The sequence below is a fragment of the Ursus maritimus genome, unplaced genomic scaffold (assembly GCF_017311325.1).
Source record: "Ursus maritimus isolate PB19 unplaced genomic scaffold, ASM1731132v1 scaffold_10, whole genome shotgun sequence".
Classification (NCBI taxonomy): Eukaryota; Metazoa; Chordata; class Mammalia; order Carnivora; family Ursidae; genus Ursus; species Ursus maritimus.
Window position 1 is genome coordinate 35,702,787 of NW_024423344.1, and position 19,294 is coordinate 35,722,080.

Sequence of the window (19,294 nt, forward strand, 5' to 3'; positions counted from 1 at the left end):
ATTAAATTTAAAATCTCATTTAGCACATGTTCTATCACATATAAATAATACCAAAGTCAATTATTCAACTTTGAGATGGACATTCATGCTAACTTATCATGGCTGACCTATCTGAAAAGAATTCTATTAAAAATGCTACTTCTTGGGGCGCCGGGGTGGCTCAGTTGGTTAAGCATATGACTTCGGCTCAGGTCATGATCTGAGGGTCCTAGGGATCGCTGCTCCACAGGATTCTGCTTGTCCCTCTCCCTCTGCCCCTCCCCCTGCTCATGCGCACGGGCGCGCACGCTAAAATCTTTAGGTGAATAAATAAAATCTTTAGGTAAATAAATAAATAAAATGGTATTTCTTCAGGACCCCTAATGAGGCTGTTTGGAGTTAAGCCTAGGAATCAGTAAAGCAAGTCATGGACACTTTTCAAGAAAAACTCTCTTTCAGATCACAGAGAATAGAACTTTTGACATTATCTAAGTTAATAATGCTTTGAAGTCAATGTTCCTTTAAAGGGGAAAACTCCCTAAAATACCAGTATCGTATAACAGTCCCTAAAATCTCAGTAGTCTAACCAAGCATACACATACACCTCCACACACAAATCATTTCTAATTCAGACGGTATGTCCATTAGATATCAGAAAGAGCCCTGACACAATCTTCACATCACCATTTTGACAGCCATTCTGGGTGCTGGGGAAAGAACACTGGAGTTTCTCACACCAGCAATAAATGCTTCCACAGAAAACTACCTCATCTCCCCTTACACTGTCAGTGGCCCAAGCAAGCCACATGGCAACATCTACCTTCAAGAATGTAAGGATATGCAATCAACGCGTGCCCAGAAACAGAGATTAGTATCTTGGCCAATCACATTAATGTCTACACACTATCCACGGGGATCTTGGCACACCCACAATGCAGAAAAGGGGTGGCCCTCTGTCATAGTAAGCAGGAAAGGAAGGAGGTCTCAAAACTTTCACAGAAGGAATGTCAACTCTGTCTTTTACACTTACTGCCTCCAACATAATTCCTTCTTTAATCGATAGCATGGAGCTTTAAGCCTCTCACCAAAGAATTTTTGTTTCCATTACTTAATAAAAGCTCTCTTGAGGCATGTAATAATTGAAAGGCAGACTAAAAGTCATGTTAACTTTCCATGCCTCTAGATTTTCCACATTGTATTCCTCTCACAACATCAGAAAGTAATATATACATATGGTATTATCTCAGTTCCAAGCAAACTATCTTTGATGCATTTAAGTTACAGTTAGAAATGAGTTAGAAGCAAAACTCTTTGCCCTCTTCTCCCATAGTAATTCAGTCAGGGAGACAATTCAATACTAAGTATTTAGCTCCTGTAACAGTAATTAAATCTAAAATATTTCCAGTCATTACTTTTGAGGAAAGGCTTTGAACTGCTCAGATGGGATAATGGAATTCATTTTACTCATCATCCTAATTTCCATTAATATTCCAACCTCTTTTGCGTGTGATCAAGTATCAAAAATAATAGAGATTCGGAGGTATAAAAGAAATAATCCGCTACCACTTTTTAAAATATGATGTCATCACCTAAATTTCTTAACTCATTATTTATATCCTTAGACAAAGGGTAGCTTTTCTCTCCCAGTCATAGAAGATATATTTTCGTTCTAAATAGTCTCCTTAGCTTTCATTTTCTAATATGCATTAATTTTTTGAAGAATTTAACCCATAAATTGCCTAAAGGAAAAGAATTATCTTTGAAGTTATTATGCAAATAATAAAATATTAAAATAACAAAATGAAAAACAAGTCATAAAGAAAAGGAAGTAATTTACAGGAACCACCTCCAGTGTTTTGCTAATGTAATAGATTGAAGTTTCATACGTACAAAGGTTCTGGGCAATTTTAGAATCTAAAAATTTAAGCTCTTTAATTTTTTTCTTAATAGCTTTCTTCTCTTCAAAATCTTCCTCTTCTCTTCTCTCTGTAAAACCAAGGATAGATCCATGTCAGTAAGGCATTCAGCAGCAAAAGGACAGGTTGTGAACCCTTATCAAAGAATATAAAAAAGATAGAATTCTTTTAAATAACATGGTTATAAAAATAATAGATATCTCAAGACCTAAACTGTTTCAGGTAGGCACTGGTGGTTCTGATGCTAGAAAAACTGAGAATAGATACTTGGAGGTCTAACAGCAAAAACAAAACTAATGTGCATTATGGAAGCCAATACCACTGGTAATAAGAATGAATACGCTTAGCTCATTTGAACACTATACGGGACACAATTACAAAAATGAATATACTTACACATAGGGGAGGTTAAGAAGTTAGCTCTAAGAGTGCTGAGCAAACACACACACACAGCTATTTTATGTCTGACAGAGCACGCTTATTTAAAAATACAGCTCCTACTAAACTGGAAGAGTAGGTGGTCTGTAATTTGTTTTCCAAATCTTTGCAAACCGACAAAATTTGTTACTTAGCTTATTTTATGAGGGCTTTAGAACCAACAAATGCATCTAACCTCCCTGTCCTTAGTAAAAAATAAGAGAATAAATGTATCATGCTAAATATCAATCTATGACCTGTCCTTACGGCAAAGATATAGGACAGTCAAGGTTAAGAGTTGGAACCAATGGTGATCCTATCATCTTCCCTCTCACTTGTGTCCACGGATAGCACCTCTGGTCAAAGCCAGTCATCTGACAAAATTAGGATCCTGATAATAAAAAATAATGGAGCAAAGTATTTTAGATATGTATAAATAAATCACTAATATTGGGGAAAGTAGTTCCAAAAGCATCTTCATATATATAAGATGGCACATTATAATTACATTATATCAAAAAAAGACTATTATAATTACATGTTTTGGTACATAGTGTGAGACAGGGGTCAACTTTTATATTTTTCAAAATATTTAAGTAATTATTTCTATCATTTTATTAATAGTCATCTTTCTCAACTGATTTTACATTATACTTTTATCCTATACTTGTTTTTTGGGGCTTCTAATTCTGTTCCACTGTTCTAAGTACTACATCTTAATTGAATGTTCAAATTATTTTTCTTCCCTTTCTGAATTTTCTTCCCTTTTCTCATTTATTTTTCCACATGAATTTTAGAGTAATTCAAAAGTTCCAGAAATAAAATTCATTTGAATTGTATTTGACTCATGAGGCATCTGCAAATAGATTCAATGAAATTTGATATGTTGACAATTTTCAAAATTCCCAGTCATCAACATGACATGTGTTTGTAATTATTCAACTTAGCGCAGTGTTCTTTGTAGGCAACCTGTACATTCATTGTTAGTGTTAGGGGTCCTAGGTATATCTAAATTATACTCTTAAGTATGGGCATGGGAGGCGGAGAGATTGGTTAATCCTACCTTTCCCACTGTACGTGGTAACTAGTTACTGCTGGAATATAGAAACTTTGTTGAATTTTGCATACATGTTTTATAATCAGATTATTCTTTCATTCAAATGAATATTAAGCACCAATTAAAAGGGACCATGCTAGGCAATATAGATACAATGTTAGACAAAATAGAGACATCCTGGCCTCACAGAATTTAAAGATCAACAGTGGTGAGTACGAAGCAAATGTCAACTACAATACCTATATAAGTCTGCAATGTTTTGATAAGAACCACACGAGAATAAAGAAACCCATAACCCATACTTATCAGCAACAATCTTCACATAATAAATGTTACTTAATCAAAAACTTGAGAGAGAAAAGGAGTTAGGCGTGAGACACGGTTTTGGGGCGGTAGGAGGAAATATCAGACAATGGAAGGATAGTGTTTGAAAGTCTCAAGGTGCAAGAACTTGAAGGGCACAGAAAGAAGTGAGAATAATAAGAGCAGAGAATATTTTGTGGAAGTAAATGACACTAGAAACTAAGCACGTACCACGTCATGCAAGATCTTTTAAGCCAGGTTAAGAAGTCTGGATTTTATCCTCCAAGCAATGAGCAGCCACCGAGGTTTAAGTATGTGACAGACATCAAAAGAATTGCTTTTGAGAAAAAACTCAGGCTCTTCAAAGTGAAGTGAAAGAGTGGCAAAGGTAACATGGTAGTAGGTCAAGACAGAGGGAGTTACAGAAATCCCAAGGACAGCACATTGTGCCCTCATCTACAGCAGCGGCCACTGGGACGAAAAGAAGGGAGGATTTCCAAAAGTAGAATGCAGCCCGCATCTGCGTCCTGAATTTCAGACTGAATACCCAAGGGCCTACTCTCAACATCTCTACTTAGATGTCCAATGTGCACGTCCACGTCCACTAACATGTCCAAAGCCAAACACACACCCCCCTACACCTGCTCTGCCAGCAGTTTTCCTCATCTCAAAAACAAAAACAAAACAAAAAATGGGAATGCTCTTGTAGCAACTGCTGAACTCAAAGAGCTTGATGTCATCCTGTTTTCTACTATTTCCCTCAAAATCCCATCCAATCCATCCATCCATCCGGGCACCTCTAACTCCAACATGTTCCCGAGTTAAGCACTCCTCCCCATCTCCTTAGCTCCTACATTTCCTCTTCCCATGCCCACCATCCTTTCTCACCTGCATCACAACTGCTTTCTAACCCATCTCCCACTTCCAGGCTTGACCAACTGCAGTCTCTTCACCACAGGGCAGCCAGAGAGTCCTGATCAACACTAAAGGAAGAGCTTTCCCTCACTGCCTTACATGGCATAGCAACCCCCACTCGGTATTCCCTAACACCATCATTCTGCCCCTTTCCCTCCTCCAAAGCACCTTCTCCTCACATACTATAAATCTGACATTTATCTTTCTCCCCCTCTTACAAAACAAGTCTCTTAAATGTAGAAACTTTGTTCATCATTATATCCTTAGCACCCAAGAATAAGACTGGAACACACACTGCAGGTATTCAATGAACACCTGTGAGGCGTATGTATAAATGTATGAACCTGCAGACCAAAGGAGAAAGGGCATCCAGGGCAACCCAGCAGATGAGGATGGTGATTATCTAATTCAGCAACAGTCCAATTTTAAACATGTTCTGTTTGAGAAGCTCTGGTACATCCACACAGTCACGTACAAGAGGCAGCTGTACGTACAGAGGTGGAAAAGAGTAACCGAGAATGGAGACACACGTATCCGTCCCACCAGCTAGTCGGCTCACTGTCATAGATTTTCCAGGAACCAGCAAAAAATGACACGTTTGTCACCTTATTCCTAGTATTTAAACCTCCTGTCTTACTCTCAGTTAAAGTTTCAGATGAAGGCTAATAAAAATTATATTAGTGGACTTCCTTTCCTTAACCTGACCAAATGGCAATCATCTACTTTTTAGAAAATGTACATTTTTCTTATCTTTATCTGCAAGGGGAAAAAAAGGCCAGATTCTTTTTTTAATCAGTTCATTTCTCAACACCAATATCCTTTGACATTCTGAAATATGTTCTAGCTTATCTAAAGAAAAAAGTCAAAGAAACTAATAATCTTTAATTTTAAGCAACATGCTCTGCCCATCTCCTAGGCGTTCCACCGAACACATTCTGTTGCACTCGCTCACATAATTCTCATCACCAGTCATACTACTGCTAGCCTCATAATCACGATGAGAAAAAGAATGCTTAGGGCAAGTAACTCCAGGCAACGGACTGGTAAAAGAGTGATCGCAAGACTTTCTCTCTGATACTGTTTCCACTAGTTTTGAAATATATTAGGTATCACATAAAAAAAAAAAAAAAAAAAAGAGGGGGGCGGTAACCAAGTAATTCTGACCAATTCAACCTCCAAATCAGTCACTGAAATGATTTTAACTAATTCTGTCTTTTCATAAAAGTGACAAATTAGAGTCTAAGTTTAATGTATCAGCATACCCATAATGCAATGAAATTACAGTTTTCTCTTTTTTTTTTTTTTTTTTAAACCATATAGTCAAAGGGTGGTTGGAAAAAGATGGAACTGAAATAGTGAGCAGAATATGGACAAAGGGATAAGGAGCAAAGTTTTCTGGGAGAGACAACAACGGGAAAAAAAAAAAATCACACACACACACACACACACCCCCCAACAGGATAAAAAAAAAAATACACACACACACACACACAGAGAATAGAAATCAGATAATCACTCTATTAGCCAAACAGACTGATTTGGATAAAATCTTCAACATAGAAAAATAATTAAAAGTGAGATTGAAAAAAAAAAAAAAAAGCCAGATAACAGACTGCCTCAAATCAGTGTAATACCAGTGAAAATGTTTATGCAAAGGTCCTGATAAAGCAGGACCCAAATGTTGGCAGGAACAATAAACACGCATTCAAGAGGAATACGAACAAATGAGGATGTTTAATGGAAATGAAGTTCATACACAAAATCCTATTCATTTACCCGTGGTGATGTCATTTCTGTGAGATACTATCCAGGGCAGAGTGCGGGGTCCTGTGGGCACACTGGGCTGGACATCTCCAACCAGGTCCTGCATCCCCATCCCCACACATACCCACCACTGAACCCCACTGTGGCTTACATCCCTCGTCTAGGACCTGGGGACAGCAGACCTCTAAGAGGAGTTGTGAGAAGGAAATAGGACAATAATTACCTTCCTATGACCTTCCCTCAGCTTCCACAGTGTCAGGGAAATAAGAGACAAGAATCAGAGGGCCTAACTACAGCTCATGAGCCGAGAGAGGACATTTTGGACTCATCCCATCCGCCAGTACAGCTCTTCTTCTAAGGCTATTAAAAAATACACTTTCACTAAAAGACTAGATTTTCTCAAGTATAAGATGAAACTCTGAATCATAAAGTCAGACTATTAGTGCCATCTATACTTGTGATCTAGCTTTTTTGCCATTAGAGGTCTGTGTTTAATCTTATTTCCTAGAGATGTGTAAGACAGCATTTTTCCAACAGAAGATTAATATTGTTCAAAAACAGTTCTGATCACTAACACAGCATATGCTGCATTTTATGAGGGTTTTATGTCAGAACGAAGTCAAAGATGACAAAACTTTCTATGTTGCCAAGAGCCATGAACTGAAAAAGTCTTTTTTAATTACGTTTTCTCTTTATTCTTTTTGTTTTCAGTTTCAAAAATAGCAGCAAAATTATATAAAGAATCTCCTTTCAAAATCTTTGCTTTCATACTAAATTTTCCATTAAAAATCATAATTCCATGGTACATGGTTATACAGTTTATTCCAGTTCATTTTCCATTATGTTCTAATCAGATTGATTAAAAATGTGACTTTTTTCAGGAGTAAGATTCCACATATTCTATCATACATTATGTCACCATTGCAAAAAAATTCTAGAATACGCAGCTCTACATGTGTAGGCAGCTAGTGGTAGCACAAAAGGTTAATAGCACAGTTTTCTCTTTACATAATGGAATATTCTAAATCAATGAATGCTCTAACAATTGTTTATTCTATTTTTATTGGCGCTTCCTGGTTAAGCGTATCTCATGTCAGTATGTTTTTAAAATACTACACATTTCCATTTTTTTCTAGTATTCATTTGGCACAACCGCTATTAAATTTTACATGTTAGACGTTCACAATAAATTACCTTTGTTCATTAGATTACACTAGCCTGGAGAGGATAAAAGGAAGTGTACCAGATTAAATAAGCATTCTCTGTGACACTGAGAGAAGCCAATAAAATCAACTCAACTACAGAAATAAAGCAAGCATATATCATGGACTTAGGAAATGACAAGTGAGGCCTAGCACAATCTTCATATAAGGCAAAAGGCAGGGGCAGGGAGACATCCATAAACTAGAGATTCTTTGCATTAATTGCACCTGTTTTTCTTCTTGTTTTCCAACTGTTGAGGTTCTAAGAGGCTAACAAAGAGTATCAAGATTTTATAGGGTTCAGATTCTAGAAGAACAGTCCATGAAGCTTAAGCCCCTCATTCTACTGACGAGGAAGACTAAGCACGGAGTTTTTTAGTTACTTGCTCACAGCCACACAAACGGCGAGGCAGTGACTGACCCCCAGGACAAGGACACTGATCGCCACACCACAGGACAAGAGCAGTCTCTGGGGCAGGGAGTCCACATGAGGAAAGTGGTCTGTAATCCAACACGTAAGAGAAAGGTAACTCCTCAAGCTTTGCATTGACACTTGATACAATTTTCCCTCTGGGCACATGTTCACAGGGAGAGAAAGTAGGAAGGTGAGTGGACCCAGGGGAAGAAAGAGAGATGCTTGGTTTCTTGAGTACAATGAATAGGATTTAACGCTATGGAAAAATGTATAGTTCCAAAGGAGATTCTTAATTTCACCCATCACTACCTCTCTTCAAATGGTGGTTAACTGAATGTGGTTCAGTTATCCAGCAATACATTGTGAAAGGAATATACCTGGAAATCTCAAGGGTCGGAATTTGAGAATAATCTAATGGCTAGGAAAGGAAAATAGATTTCTGAGAGTTACCACTACTGGTGGCTGTGATAGGAGAATATTTTTCAAAGAAGATTTAGGCAGCTTGAAGGCAGAAGATACGGAATACAAAGAAGTGAAAACTTGGAATGAACTATTTTTTAAGTTGGCAATATCCCCTTGGCAAAATGTCAAAGTAAATGCTTTGGTATTGAAAACCATAATTGTATAAATAGCTTTAGTCATATCTGATCTGTCAAACCCAGTTTTAGTATTTCTAGGCACATAAATAAATGACTATGTACCTAACTACACAGAAAATAAACAGAGCAGAAACAGATAGGCTATCTTTCTAGTCAAATATTAATATATGACTGCCATAACTAATCAGAGTATTTTACTAGCAAAGAGATGTCTGCCTGGCAATTCCAGACTAAGAATGATATAATAAGAGTGGCTAACACGCTAACTAAAATTCTGTGGAATAGATTATTTCAACTAGAGCAATCACCAAAAGTGTAGCAAACAAATGCACATTTCTCTTTATTTGACATTCTAGTTCAGTAACCAATGTCACAGAACAAATGGTCTTCAAGGACTTTTCTCTACAACTCAAGCCTTCCACGGACAGGGAGAAGGATTTCATTGTTTCCCAAATCTTTAATTAGAGGTGTATCTTTTTTTTTAACCATTGCTACATGTAGAAGAGGATCACTAAGGTATGGGGAATATAAGCTATTAAAAAAAAAAAAGACCCTTGAAAAATACACTTCAAAACTATGTTGATCTCTACACAGTTGACATAAAAGTATGTTCCCCCCTTTATTCCCATATACAATAATAAACAAATCAAGGAATGTTATAAAAACTGCTCCATTTCTAAGGACATTTGCAATCACAGAAATTAGTAGTTCTGCTCATCTCAAAGGTATTTGCACCACAATATAAAAGAACCACACACTTGAGGTCCCCTTGTACAGAAACACCCCTTCTTTTTTTTTTTTTTTTTAAAGATTTTATTTATTTATTCGACAAAGATAGAGACAGCCAGCGAGAGAGGGAACACAAGCAGGGGGAGTGGGAGAGGAAGAAGCAGGCTCATAGCGGAGGAGCCTGATGTGGGGCTCGATCCCAGAACGCCGGGATCACGCCCTGAGCCGAAGGCAGACACTTAACCGCTGTGCCACCCAGGCGACCCAGAAACACCTCTTCTTAATCAAGATTGAGATAACAGGAATACAGGAACTCAAACCAAAGAAAATATCAATATCGTTCAAATTCACATAGTCAACAAAATGTTTAACAAGCCATGCAGTGGGGAGAAAAATAACCGAGTCAGTTAGGTCTATTTGTCATGTATATATTGGTGTTAAATGTTATAATTACATTAAGTTACAAACTGAGATGAGCTTTGATTAGATGGACCAAAGGTATTAGGAAAAAAAGTAAAAGAAATCAGGAAAGAGTTAAAAATTCAGTCCAAAAAATACCAAGGCCTATTATCGCATGATCTTTCTTGGCTCATCACAATTCATAAAAACATCTCTTTTTTTTTTATTACATATCCTCAAAATCTCCCCACTGTAAGTAACTACCCCCGAGGAATTATTCTTGAATGTTGCTGTTTCCCAGTCATGGAATAATACATGTACTCATAATACATAACTTTTCTACTAACTATTGTTTTTGCCAGTCCAGCCTATTCCCATATATCCTCAGCTGATATTAGAAAGTAAAAATATATCCCTGCTAATAGAAATTACAGAGCAAAGACTCAGAAAGTTAATGCATGGCATGCTAATGCACACACAAGAGAGTGTACTAACGGGGGGAAAACCTATTATAAAAAAGAATGAAAACTCAGTGTACATTCCTAATTTAAAAGGAGGATTAAATCCAAATGAGAACACAGGTAATTCAGGATATCTAGCATGCTGTAGGATGGAAAGACTTAATAAGCCAACTTATTAGTATTTTTACACACAGTGCTAAGCAACTTGGGAATAGAAAAAGTAACAATAAATTGTCTTAACTAACAAATAAGAAGCAATGTCGTACTAAACTGTGAGCAGACCATCTCTGCTGTATCAGAGGATGGGGAAAACAAAGACAGAATTTTGTCAAAACGGCCAGAGTGATTATCTAAACCTTGATAGAAGAAATGTGATCAGACATAAAAATGACCATTATTCCAAAATAATGAGAAAGAATTTCAGGTGTAAGAAGCAGAATTTTACAATGATCTCAATTAGACTCAATGACAGCATGCCTATGTTCTTTAGGATCTTGTATTTTTGCAAAAAACTCATCAGAACATAGAGCATCAATGTATATTTCACATTACCATCTGTTTTAGTATTAGAAAAATAAAGTTGTTACCCATCCCTACCATAAGAACCATGGACTTGTCTCCAACTATGCTTAACATTGCCCTAGGGAAGGAGTATACACATCATCTCTGATTAAAAAAATACTTTCTCGTATTTGTGTGTGTGCACATGTAAAAGAGGAGGAAATACCGACAATACCTAGGTATTTGTTCAATTCAACATTATACAGCCCTTCTCATAAGTAGTTACCCTGTCCCTCTGATTTCATATTCCTATCTCTGATAGCTCAGTTGAAAATTCAAGTCATTTCCCCAATGTCTCAGTTATTAAATCTTTATTCCTCTGTGATCAAGGGTGCTCCCAACTAGTAGTCCAGATCATTTTGGTCTCCAATTGGTCTACCTAGTTAGAGTTCCATTATCTGACTGGTCTGTTTTCTAGAATCGACTAGCCTGTGCTCTTTTCTATCCCATACCCACTTGAACTTACAATGATTTTTTTTTTTAATCTGGTCTTTTGATACTTACGTATCCTCATTATCATCCCTTCAAGCTAGATCTCATATTGTGTAGATCCTACACAGTCTATCCAAAACTCTTGGCTCATGTTCAGACCTCTTTTCCAGTGTACCACCTTTCCTATAAGCAACCCAAATGTCCCTCATGTACCTTCCAACTATAGGGAACTGGTTAAGGGAGGACTAGCAGGGTTTGTATAGACTATGATAAGGGAAATGTTTAAAAAAACGATCTTTGTATGAACGAAAAGGGAATGGGAGCTGGTGTTTAATGGGTACAAAGCATCAGCAGGGGAAGATGAAAAAGTTCTGGAGATGGACGGTGGCAATGGTTATGTAACAATATGAATGTACAAAATGCCACAGAACTGCAGACTTCAATGTGCTTTAAGTTATCAAATTTTATATTAATTAACCATAAAAAAATACCCAAAAAAGGCTGGATTTCAAATCACTTTCTTTTTTAATAATGTGAATTTGACCTCTTTTTGATTTAAAAAGGTATGTAGGGATTAGGTGTTTCTTTTAATGTGAAGACAATAAATCTTAAGTGACCCTCAAATTCTCAAACCAGATCAAAGTGGGATCATTTAAAATGCGTATGGTCTTTCCCAAGAGCTGCTCAAAGACAGAGATGGTGCTTCTTCATGGCACAGTGCACCTCAAACACAGACACTGGCTTGACTGCTCATGTGATGGCATAGAAAATGCAGCTCCAGAAGAATCCTTCCTCTCCTACCTCCCTCTGGACCACCTCTCCAAATTGTACAAGGAGTTTGCTTTTTGGGCAATCCACGGTTTCAAGAACCTAATCACGTTTTCGGTTTCTCCAATGTCACAGCCCGGCTCTCAGATTTCTAAGACAATGGCAACCCAGGTCAACTATTGTCATTAGGGAGGACAAGCGAGGAAGTAAGGGTAGTCTTTGACATGGATGGCAGATCTTAGCTCCTCTCTCCCCCTTCTTCCTACTCCTCCAGTTTAAAAGGTTCAGCATGGAGTGTGGCCCTCTCATCTTTTATTTCCTTCCCTTCTCAAGAGCAGGCACAGGCAGGAGAGCCTGACATTTTCTAGCACTGAAACCAACCCTCTCATCTCCTTGGTCTTTGCCCCACATAAGCAGCAGGCACAGGGAGAAACTACCGTACTGGGTTCTAAAGAAAAAGCCAGCCTTAGGCCTTTAGTATCTACAGACAACCAGATACTAAGCTACCAAATGGTGCCTTATCCTCCTTTGTTGTAGATCCCCACACAGATATCTTACCAAGGAAAAAGGAGGGCTGAACCAAGAAAAGATTCAGAAATTCCCTGATGTTTTATAATCCCCAAAAGTCCCATAAAAACTCCTAAGAATTTAAGATAAGCAACATTTCACCTCCTTCCTAATGTCCATATTTAAAGTCACAGGCTTCTTATAAAACCATCATTTTCCAGTATCTTCCAGACTGCCTCGCGAAAATATTGTATACTGAGCACACTAACCAAATATGCTATGAAAAAGAAGAAAGTACTTAACAGAACCATTCTGTGAAAGGAAAAGGGTGAGAAACTTTTCATTAATGGGATAGCAGTAGCTTAAATCTTATTAGAAAATCTCACTTTAAACTCAATTACTTCACATTACGTTAGGCCACCTGACAATTGAGCAGAGAAGCATTAACATCTTAGTAGAGAACAATCTTTACAGGAAACGAAATATCCCTTACTGTAAACTACCCGATCTTACTAATTAAAAACTATCTCTGGTTTAAATGCTTCATGAAAATGTCAGACAGTAAAAATTAATGTTCAAAAGACATATACCAACAAGCCAATGCAGAACACAGAATGAAATACTAAGAACATTTTTGACATCTAGGAACACCCCTTAACTGGGGACTCTGGTGCATGTCAAAATTCTGAAACTTTAAAATGTTTTAATAAATCATATCACTATTCCTATTATTTTACTTTTTTGTTTACCCAAGAAACATGGAATCCATATTACAAATGATTACTTGAATTTTTCAAAGTTTCAAATCCTTTCTCCCCCCCTAAACAGGAATAGTAAAATATCATCTAATAAAGGTCTTATTTTACAGTTAGAAAACTGAAGCAGAGAGTAGCAAAAAATGTGGCAAATGGACATCAGGACTCTAGACTCCCGTTTTGGTGTTTTTTCTACTCTGGAAATTTGATCATCCTGGCCATTCAGAGCCTCTGGTCCATCAGCAGAAACTGCAAATGTGAGGACATGTGAGCTGAATGGAATTAAAGGCAGAATGACTAAGATTCATTCCACCCTGCAGAGAAAGTAGAGCCAGATAATAATTGGAGATGATAACTGAAGATTAATTTTTTTGTTCTATCCGGAGATTTTTCTCATAGCCTTGCCATTTCAGGATCAATGGCATTTATTTCCTCTGGGGGAAAGATAACGCTTAGAGTAAGAGGTCATTCCTCAACACCAAGTGTAAAATTAGGTTTCTGTTAATATCTACACTGAGACAGTGGTCTTGAAAGCTATGTGGTTCAATTCAAGAGCTGGGTACTTACAGGGAGAATATGTTTAAATAAGCTCACAATGTTTTCTTTTACTTAAAACAGGACAAGATCCCACTGTCCGCACTGCAAAGGAAAGATGCAGAAGAAAAGGTAAGGACAGAGTCTCAGGCACAAGGAAGACCAAGAGAACTTCTTGGACCAAGAGAAAACTTGCAGAAATCTGGAGGCGACAGGATCAGAATTTTGACCCAACCATACAGGGTGTGCTCCCTTCCTCCTCCCACAGGTAGGAATAGGCTGTGGGACAAGGGTCTGAGGTAAAAGAAGACTGAATAGGGTTTGGAAACCTAAGAGCAGAAAGTACTTGTGCCCCGCTTCCTGTCTGGGCCTCCACAGGAAGAATGACCTTCAACCAACGCACCGCAAGTTCTGGAAAGCGAGCGCGTTGAGGCAGCAAGCGCACCTGCCTACAAGGCTATCTTGCTCCGTAAGTGGTGAATGGGAGATGTGCAGGTGCTAACTGGCCAGCGGACAGGCTATTTTCCGAAATATGGGCCATAGTACATTAGCCTTTTCAAATAATAGAGAAATTCACATTGGATATAAATTCCCCTGCAATTCCAGGAGGAAAAAAAAATATCTATATGAGCAACAAATATTATATTCCAAATTTTACGAAGTCGGTAAGGACTGCAAGAACTCTTCTCAACATGTATGCATACACACGCCCAAAAGGAACATAACCTGTAACACACACACTTCTGTTGACTTACGGAACACTTGACATCGAATGATTTAAAATTCAAAATCTCATTCCTATACTCAGCCCTGTTTACTTGGTTACTTGAATACTCACAATGCTTTCTCAGCTTTTCACAAGCTGCTCCTTCTAAAGCCTGAGGAAGATATATGCAACTTGCACTTCATCAATTACTTCTATCCTCACACTTGTGCAAACATTCTTCAGGATAACCATTACACGATTCCCTTCATTACAAATGGGTGTCCCTTCTGATCACTGGCTCCATTTGGAATAATTAACTCTCGAATATACTACTTTCTTTTTTTTTTTTTTTTTTTTTAAAGATTTTATTTATTTATGTGACAGAGAGACAGCCAGCGAGAGAGGGAACACAGCAGGCGAGTGAGAGAGGAAGAAGCAGGCTCCTAGCGGAGGAGCCCGATGTGGGACTCGATCCCGCAACGCCGGGATCACGCCCTGAGCCGAAGGCAGACGCTTTAACGACTGCGCTACCCAGGCGCCCCTCGAATATACTACTTTCTGAATGCAGTTTACTGAATTAATGGAACCCTGTGTATGTAATACACTTGACAAAAATTTCTTTCACTTTGGAAAGCTAAGGTCATTTCTAAGCGGAGACTATTTAAAAATCAAACAAATGACTCACACATCTTGTTACAATTTTTGAGGTTCATTTACATTGACTAAGGCAAAGTCACCTTTTACTTTCCAGTTAAACATATAAAACAGAGTTTTAAAAAAAACAAACTAACTAAGCATAATAGTCCAGCTAATTGTCCTATTATGCTGGAAATGTTTTCTAGCAGAAAGAATTTCTAAACATCACTGTAAAACGATTCAAACAATAAAGCAAAGATTCCCTTTACCTTACTACGTTATTGTAAACATTCCGCCAAAGAAAACTACTGGTAACAACAGTTACTAGTAACAAAAGCTAATGCTGGTAGTTAAAGTGGTTTTCCCAAAGTTTATTTTGGTAGCTTAGTTCTTCATTTTAATGAAGATAAGTAGTCTCAAAAATTCCCAAATACTAAGCTAAAATGAAATCCCATTTTATAGATATGTAACCAAGGCCTGGAAAACTGCCCTCTTCAAGGCCAAAGAACTACCTAATGGCAGATTCAATAAAAACCAGATTCTCGATTCTAGGCTATTCTTACTGTACCACATTCCATTTTTGGAAGGAGGGCATCTGGAGCAATGAAAGCCCTATTAGAGCAATGAAAACAACTAGAATTGCAATAGTTGTCAATACAGAGCTCCTCCAAGGGCTCCTCTGTCACCGCAAAGACAATTTTAAGCAGCTTCATTCACTCATTCATTCACAAGGCACTGAGACAGCCAAGGACAGATATATGAAAACATAATCCTGGCCCTTTAAGAATTCCAATTAAAACTGGAGCAGTAATAGGCGCAAAGATAAAAATGATACAATAATACAATCATTTATATAAAGTGAAACATTTTAAAGGGGTCTTTTGAAAGATAACCCATCAGAAGCCCACTACAAGAGTTCACTGAAAAACTAGGGAATTTCTGAATGACTGAAAGAAATGAGACCAATCAAGGGCGAAGACGCATGGAGGTTCAAAGCCAAAAGTAAATCTGACTAGACTAGTCAGGATAATCTTCATGGAGTAAGTGGTTTTAGGTGTGGGCCTTGAGAACTGAATAGGAGACAGGATTAGAATGCATCTCTTTCCTCGCTCTCTGAAGAGTCACTTTCCATATGTAAATATGTGAATTTATATTCATATACACAAAGAAGTAAAATACAGTTCTGAATAAGTTTTTTGAGAATGTAGCAAAAAAATCTTAGTAAAAACTAAATCCAAAGGGAAGAGCTTCAGTCTTTTCCAGTCTCATTCTGCACAAGGCAGTTGAAGAACAGAAGGGTTTATTTCAAGAATTACCACTACACATGAACTCATAGTGCATCTCTGAGATACGAGGCAAACCAATCCTCCCAGGAAAGCAGAATTCCAATGACAGAATTTGGAGAGGGTAGCTGAGACATCTGATTTCTACTGTCATCCGTGCCTTGTACGCAATGGGATTTTCAAAGTTTATTGAAATATATCTTTATTATTTGTTAATACATAGTTAAGTCAAAAACCACTATGTTTAACACTAACTTGTTTCAAATAACTTTCCTGTGCATTAGAAAAAAGGGGGCTTCAGCCATCAAAAAAAAAAAAAAAAGAAAGAAAGAAATCTTGCCATTTGCAAGGACGTGAATGGAACTAAAGGGTATTATGCTAAGCGAAATAAGTCAATCAGAGAAAGATAGTCATTATATGATCTCACTCGTATGTGGAATTTAAGAAACAAAACAGAGAATCATAGGGGAAGAGAGGAAAAAATAAAACAAGATGAAATCAGAGAGACTCTTAATCATAGGAAACAGAGGGTTGCTGGACGGGAAGAGAGTGGGGTAACTGGGTGATGGGCATTGAGGAGGGCATGTGATGTAATGAGAATTGGGTGTCATAGAAAACTGATGAATCACTGACCTCTACCTCTGAAACTAACAATATATGTTAATTAATTGAATTTAAATAAAATTTTAAAAAAGAAAAAGGGGGCTATAGTCCTTTACACCTCCTTTTAGAAAGGAGAGAGGCAAAGCATCTAGAAAGAACTTGTCCTCAGCTTCAATCACTCCAGGCTCATAGCAGACCACTTCGTAATGCACCACCGCACCCAGGCCAGCAATGCCTTCCTCGGTCCTATGCCCTGAGCAGACACCGCCAACAGTGTGCCAAATCTTCCTCTGAGGTGACCATTCCTTCTGTAGGGTTAGCCTTCCTTTCCTTCCTGCTTTCATAAACCACATTCACCTTCCCACACAACTCAAATGTTTGCCTGAAGCTTTCGCATACAATCCAGACCTCAAACCTTATCTCTTGCCATTCTGCTCCTCGCATAATATGCTCCAGCCACACTGAGCTTCTGAAGGATTCTTGATTACAGATTCTTTCCAAGCTACGGGACTTTGAACATGCTCTTTCACACATCTTAGAGCTTGTCCTTCAATTCCTTGCCTGGCGAATTCTTAATCCCCCTTCAGGTCTCCAATTAAATGTCGGGACCTCAGAGGCCTTCGGGGACCAGCCTCTTCTGTCTAGCACCTACCACCTCAACTTGCTCATTACTTTCACAGGACGTTCAAAAGACTGTGGTAATTTTTTACTACCTATTTATTTTCTATCCTCTCTCTCTGAAAATACACAGCAAGAAGACAAGAATTTTATGTGTCTCGCTCAGCACTGTATCCCAGGAGCTAGGACAGTACCTTTCATAGGAGGGGAGTCCGGTATTTGTCGTTCGGCTGACTGGCTGGTTGGCTGGGCTGCATGATTTGGCGTGACTGATTCAATAACCAAAACCAGAGCCTCGGCTTGCTGATTGATGGCGGATAACAGCAATCCCAGGCACAGTATTAAGAAGTAGCTAGCCCTGAGGGAGTATGATTTGTATATCCAATTTCACTTGCTGACAGAAAAAAAAAAACCACACGAGCACTAAGTCTTAAGCACTTAATACAATAGGGATTACGGAGCTCCGAGGAGAAAAAGTTCGTAAGCACAAAGCTACTGGGCTAGGAGATAAGAAGGCCCTCTTCTGCAGAGGAATATCTATCGATCTATGGCATAGATGTGGGAACCAGTGCCAAGAGGGACAGGGGGGTATTCCTGTCCTGTTGCCTTCAGAATTAACTCATCAGTATTTCCTACAATAATTATGATTCATTTTTGTCAGGAAAAACCCTATAAGTTAAATTTCACAAAGCAAGCTTCACATATTAAACATACACTCACATAGAAAACAGAGAACGCTCTAGCATATTGTTAAAATCTCCTAAATAGGCCTGAGTTACAGGTTGCTGTCTCCACAGGACACACAGAGAAAACATCTGAGTGATACATCATCCAAACATGACCAACGACGGTTCTACTGGCAAAGGTTTTAACCCTGTGTTCAGCCATCACGCTTTTCATCTATTAAATTATAAAATGATTACTACAGATCATACTAACTTTATAATTCTATGCTTACCTAACCAACATTCCCACTTTTTCTACTTCCATTTCAAGATTCAAAGCACTGTGATCCTGTGTTGTCCTTTCAGCTAAAACTGATTAAAAACAAACATTTGTGTAGCATTTTAGACCTTATAAAGCACAACTTCCAGCTGGAACACCAAGTTTCAGATTATTAATAATGGATACAATGATGAGGGGGAAAAAGCCTCATCAAGACTACTTAATACTGTTCCTTGCATCATCATTTCTTAAACAAACAAACAAAGAAACAGCTTATTTGAAGTTCAGGTTCAATACATTGCATGGGAAATGCAATGTTCGCAAAAATCAACTCCAAAAATTTCTAAAGAATATATATGCAGCTAATTTTAATTAGCATACAAATAACAAATGCTGAAAAAGTACTTGGGTCATCATTTAAAAATACATGCAAACACAAAGAGGAAGAACAATACTACTGATGAGTACTGGACCATGCTTATCAGCTTGAAGAGCTATTGTATATAATATTTTAATTTGGTCACACTTAAAATTGAAAAGTTATTATTCTGAAAACCTAAGTACATAATGGACATGTTAGTGTTTCTTTTTAAACTACACCACCATCACCAGGCACAACTTTAAAATAATGTGTAATACAAAATGAGAGAATTTGAAAATCTGGTACAACAGAAAGAAAAGGAAAATTGTGAAATAAAACTGATGATGAAGTGTAGGAGCCGCACCAGGGGTCAACAGCACTGTGTCTGTTATTCAGCGGAAACACAGAATTTGCCTTTAGATACCATTT

General features: G+C 37.8%; 1 protein-coding gene across 3 annotated transcripts in view; it reads right to left on the bottom strand.

Annotated features, from left to right (window-relative positions):
• The window catches only part of DIAPH3 (diaphanous related formin 3), a 475,864-nt gene that overhangs the window by 258,196 nt on the left and 198,374 nt on the right, over nt 1-19,294 (bottom strand). For all 3 annotated transcript variants that reach the window (XM_040623366.1, XM_040623355.1, XM_040623377.1), the window contains one exon: nt 1,870-1,965. In XM_040623366.1, the coding sequence (XP_040479300.1) occupies nt 1,870-1,965 (96 nt within the window). The remainder of the gene's footprint in view (nt 1-1,869; nt 1,966-19,294) is intronic.